Source organism: Manacus vitellinus, unplaced genomic scaffold (genome assembly GCF_001715985.3).
Source record: "Manacus vitellinus isolate BGI_N305 unplaced genomic scaffold, ASM171598v3 scaffold_27_pilon, whole genome shotgun sequence".
In the NCBI taxonomy this organism is placed as follows: Eukaryota; Metazoa; Chordata; class Aves; order Passeriformes; family Pipridae; genus Manacus; species Manacus vitellinus.
The window spans coordinates 9,222,531-9,228,344 of NW_021940039.1; the positions used below are offsets into that span (position 1 = coordinate 9,222,531).

The 5,814-nt window shown below is 43.0% G+C and overlaps 1 protein-coding gene across 1 annotated transcript in view; it reads right to left on the reverse strand.

The window, feature by feature from the left end:
- Positions 1–5,814, reverse strand: part of CACNA1B (calcium voltage-gated channel subunit alpha1 B) — a 158,999-nt gene that overhangs the window by 96,461 nt on the left and 56,724 nt on the right. The window contains exon 14 of the mRNA XM_029960600.1: positions 5,661–5,807. Within this exon, the coding sequence (XP_029816460.1) occupies positions 5,661–5,807 (147 nt within the window). The remainder of the gene's footprint in view (positions 1–5,660; positions 5,808–5,814) is intronic.

Here is a 5,814-nt window from a genome sequence, read left to right on the forward strand (position 1 = left end):
GAGAGCTGGGAGGTGAAGGGCAGCCAGCTCCAGTCACACCCAATTCCTTCTGCCTCAGAGGAGGACACTCAGAAGGGCTGATTTCTCTTTCTCCATTCAGGCACTTAAGCAAATAAAGAGCGTGAGCCAATTAAATGTTAATGGGATTTCTGCTCTGAGCCATACAGAGAATCCTGAAAAACATCCTTATTTCTTGTCGCAGGAAGGTTCCTGCTCCAGGACAAAGCTTTTCCAATGTCCTGGTGCTCTGAACTGGAGGGATGCAAATTGCTTTTTAAATTAAAGGACACCCTGCAACTCTTTCAGCCTCTCAAATAAAAACCCTCGGGGTTGTTTTTGGTGTTTTTAAGAAGCCCCTCTACCAATATTGGGGTTTTTTTTTTCACTGCTTTAATACAAAGCCAGATGTCCAACAAAACAAAAGGTCCAGATGGAAGCAGGATTCAGTCAAAAGGTGTATCCAAGCACACATTTGACCTGAATATTCCTCACAACAAAAATAAATTGCTGTGGAAGGGCAAGATCTCAGCTGACTGCAGAAGAACAACTACAAAATTCAGAAGAGCTGAATTTGGAAGAAGAGCTGTAGAGGGTCACAGGATAAAGGCAGACAGCAGACAGCAGCCTAGAGACTTAAAAAATAATAATAATAAAAGAATTCCATGAATAAAAAAAATTGCATTAGGTCAATTTTAGTTGCATTAGGCCAGTTCTGGGTGTTGTTTTTTTTTCCTGTGGCAGTTTGCTGCTCGTTTATTTAAAACATTAAAAACATTTTAAAAGAGCTTCGCGAAGCCTTTTTTTTTTTCTTCCCCTTCAATAAATCAAAAGAGCCTTTAAAAAATTGACGAGCCCTTTCAAATGGAAGCTCCCTGTTTCTGTTGCTGCTGCCAGCAGCTCTGATTTCACACCACATGGGCTTCTCAGAATCGTGGCATCAAAAATTCAGGGCAGGGCGGAGCCGCCGCCGCCTGCGGGTGCCCCAAAGCCCCAAGGCAGAGGGTGAATTCCTCCACTGAGGAGGAAAGGAGGTCACACCACTCTGCCACAAACACAAAACCTCCCTTTTCCTGCCTCTAAACTCTCTGCTTTCCTAGAGGGAAGAAAGAATGGAGCACCTGATTCCCTGGATCACATCAAAGACCTTCCTTTGCGTCCTCCACTGGGGAGGAGCCCACCCAGCTCCTGCCCTGCTGGGATGGAGGTGGGAGATGACACAGTTCTGGCCCCAAAAGCAGGCAGCAAAACTACCATTAAATAGGACTTTTTGACCCCCTTCCTTTGGAAGTTGCCCCTTCCAGCCTCTCATAAAACTCTCCACGCTCTGTTCTTTTATCAAAGGCTCCTCAGAGCCGGGTGGCACCGCCCGGGCTGCACTGAGTTGGTCCTGAAGCTTCCAGTACTGCTGTTTGCAGGTGAAATCCTCCAAAAGAGAATAAACCTGCTCCTTTACACCTAATTATTAAGATTTCCAGGAATTGCAACTCGCCCATCACTGAGTCATCCCCTCAAACCCTTCTGGCACAGATATACCTGCGTGTGCTTTGGTCAAGACTCCCTGGTCTGCTTGGCTTTCTGCCTCTGCCTAAAGAAAACCGGGATGGATGAGGATTGTTAAGGGAGATTTCACTGGATAATGGGTAAGAAAGGGACGGGGGAGTTGATGCAATGGGTGGAACATGAGTTGTTTCCACAGTGGTGACTGTTGGACAGGCGAAACAGTGCAGCAAGAGACAGGAATAACATATTACCCCATGAAACTCCTAGAGAGAGATTCCAGCCAGGAGAAGACAAAGAAAGAGCAGAGTCAATGACAAACAGCAACATCAGAGCCCCCCCTGCACACAGAGATCCCCCAGGCCCTGGCCCACATCCCCAAATAAAGGAGCCCCAACCCTTCCACTCGGGAGCAAAGAAACCTCCAAAGGTCCTGTCCAAATGGGTGGTTGGGGCATGTTCATGTCCACAAAAAGAAAGGAATTTCTCCTTGAAATGCATTGCTAAATGGTTACATTTAATCAATTTATTATCATCAGCATCAGTGGTGTTGTTTCTGGCATCTCTCCGGGGACTCCTTCTAAAATTTATTTTAATTTTTTTTTAATTTATTTCCTTTAAAATATTTTAATTTTTTTAAAAAATTTATTTCCTTTAAAATATTTTAATTTTTTTTTAAAATTTATTTCCTTTAAAATATTTTAATTTTTTTTTAAATTTATTTCTTTTAAAATATTTGAATTAATCAGCCCTTCCATTCACATGAAGATAAACCTCCAAATGTCCCTTCCCCCCCCTGGACACTCTGGGAGGTGCAGCCTCCACTCTTTGGCAAATGCTGGTTGATTTTCTAAAGGGCATCAGGACATTCTGTGCATCTCCACCACCTTTGTGCTGTTCCTCAGCAGCTGTTTCTACCCACCAGATACATTTTACACCTGGAGCTGATGGGTTTGGATGACAAATTTTGCTTGCAAAGTTTGCTTTAAGCTCCTTTATTTCTACTCCCCTAAAGGCTCAAACAAGTCTCTGTGTTTGTGACATGTTTATCTGTAGGAAAAGAAGGGAATTTCTCTTGGAAATGCATTGCTAAATGGAAAATTTTAATTAATTTATTATCATCAGCATCAGTGTTGTTGCTTTAAGCATCTCTCTGGGGCCTTTTTAAAAAATTTAATTTTTTTTCTCAATTTTATTTATTTATTCTGAACTACTTCTATGAATTTATTTATTTTTTAACTCCAGTTAAGCCCAGAACAGCTTCTAAAGAGGCAGAAAGCAGACCAGCAGCTGGTTGGAGAGGCTGAGCTGGGTTTGTTGAACCTTCCAGCAAGGGCTGATAACCATCTCATGTGCCTAAATAAACACAGGCTGTTGCAATATTCCAGCTGGGAGCCTTTCAGGGAGCTCTGTTATTCCCAGGTTTTTGGTGATGTGTCTGTTCAGCAGCTGGTTCAGACACCAGGGAGGTCAAGGACATGAATTAAATCCCACCTTGCACGAGGTGATTGTGTGTTCTGGCCACAATAAATAGATTTATTACACTGCTGGTGAGTGGCAGGGTTTGCTGGAAAAATCCAACCCAACAACAGAGATGATCCAGTTGATTCTCCAAGAGCTCATTTTCAGGATTATCAAAATTCAGGGTGTCCAGTTTAACCAAGCAAAGAGTTGGGGCAAGGACAGGACTCTCAAGTTTGCACCTGATTATTCAGTTATTATTTATAACTGGAACAGAGGGCAAATAATCCCCTGGGAGTGACTGAATTAAACCAGAAATACTTCAAATATTCTCTGAACTGGACATCAACACTCCCCTCCTACTGAAACGTGGATGTGGGGCAGAGGGTACAGAAAGCATCAAAAGCACAGAAAAAATTCCAGTTTTTTCAAGTCTCCCAATAGGTTTGTCTCCCCTTAATCTGGGAGACAGTAACTAGGCAGGTTTTATGCATTCCCTGCCAAATTCTCACTCAGAAGGTAAAATAGAAGCAGCTTGGGGCACTATTATAAAGCACAGGCAGGGGATGTAAAAGTAATTTATTTAGAGGCTGATGAGGTGCTGTTAGATATTCATGGCCCAGCATAGAAAACCTGAGCATGAAAAGACTCCAAAAGATTAAAAATTATTCATTTTAATCCTTAACTTGACCAAAAGAAAAAAAAAAAAAAAACCTTGTTCAAAGGAAAGTCTTGCTCAAAGAGAAGAGATTTTCAAGGCAAACCCTGGTGTTTGTTCTCACAAAATGCTCCTTCTCCCAGTCTGCCCTGAACGTTTGAATTCCTGATGGGAAAGGGAAATTCTCATTGAACTGCAGACTTGGGGAATATTGTTTTGCAGATTAATACTTGTGACTGTGGTTATTTGCCTTTTCTGTGTCTCTTCCATTCCAAGGAGCTCCGTGTTAACTTGCTAAATGCTTTTTTTAGGAGGGTTTTGCTTAGTCTGGCCACGTCCAGCTCTAAAAGCTGTTCTATAATATATTCCACGTGCAGGGAAAAGAAGCCCCACACATGTCTAGCCAAGCTTAAAAAGCAGCTTGGGTTTGGATGTTAAATTTTAGGTAAGACATTCACCAGCCCAGCAATTCCATCTCGAGTTTTGCTTAGGACAGAGCACTCAGCTCCTCGAAAAAACTGATTTTTAACGAATGGGGACAAAGTTTTTAAAGAGGGGAGGGCAACATCCCTTTGAAAAACTTCTGCTGGACATGACTTTCTCAAAAACTTAAATAATTCCTTAATAATATAATTTAAATTAATAATTCTGGAGGATCAGGCATAGAAAGCCCAGATCCCAATATTTCCAAATGTCACTTCTCAGAAATCACACCAACAATGTCAAGCCCATCTCCTTCAGTCCATCCACTTCTTGGAGGTTTGTTTGTTTGTTTGTTTGTTTGTTTGTTTTTAATCCAGCATTTATGGAAAACAGAAGATCTAACCCACAAATCTGAACGTGAAAGGAATTTTGACGCCTCAGAAAACGCAAAATTCCTGAGAAATATTCCAGGCCACCCTTCCCAGAAAGGACCCGGGAAGTTTTTGTGCTTCAAAAGGGGACACGTTTTCCCCCAGCAGAGCTGACAGGAGGAGCTTGGGGACGAAGCTTAAAAATGACTGTCAGTTTAAACTGGACAAGACACACTCCCGTGGTTCCCTGACGAAGGGGAACGCTTTTCTCCTTAGCAATTAAACCCTGCTCATTCTCATTAGCAAGTTAAACAATTGCCTCGCCCGCTCATCAGCGTGTTGACAAACAGGTGAGCGGAGCTGTGAAACGCTCCTATAATTGCTCAAGGCTAATTTAGCAGAAGATTTAACTGCCCGAGTCCTGCGGGCTCTTTCCAGGTCATCTCCTATTGTTTCTCCGGGAAACATTTGCAAACAACTCTTTCCATGGCCCAGAAATACAGGTGGAAAATTTTCCTTTCATCGTCCAGCTCTGAACTCCCCCAGTTCTGAGGAACCTGCCCTGGTCTTCTTCTGAAAAAAGTGCTCAAAGGGAAAGCCAGTCTTCATTTTGAAATGGCAATTCCTCTGTGCCCGGGGCTGAAAATCCTCCCTGATATTAAAGAAGCCCAGGGAATGTTATTTAATGTCATAAATCCCGAGCTGTGTTGGAGGGAGGGAGCAACGAGCCTTAAAAGTGAAACTGTGGAAATGCAAGTTCCCTGAATGAGAGAGGAGAAAAGAGCAGAGAAATGCCGAGGTCTGTGAACCAGAAACACCCACAGCTCCAGAAATAATGTTTTGCAGGGAGTTCACTGAGTTATCAGCTGATTTCATTAACTCCTTTCTCACAGGAAGAGCAGTTCTTACAACAATTGCCCCGAGACACTGGACTGCCACAAACTGTTACAATATGTTCTTGAAAAGAAGTTGGCCAAACAGTCACAACAATCTTGGCTTAATGTTTGAAGGAGCAGTGAATGGACTCACCCTAAAGCTGGAGGATTTTCAAGAGGTTCAACAGCACCAATTTAGTTGGGTTTATTTTTTTCTTCCCCCCTCCAGCTACGAGATGAAAAAGGGCAGAAACTGAGCATTTCACTGAAAAATGGGGCCACACGTGTTATGGATCAACTCTCTCTCTCTGTGCCAGGTCCTGCCTCCTCTGTGGTTATTCCCTAGAAATTGGGGTGTTAAGGGAATGTACTTACGAGAAGGCAAAGGCCACCAAGGCCCCACTGACCACAATGAAGTCCAGGATGTTCCACAGGTCACGGAAGTAGGAGCCAGGGTGGAGTAACAGCCCCAGGTCGATCATCTGGAGAGGAGACACAGGAAAAGGAAGAGTTTTAATAAAACTCTGTA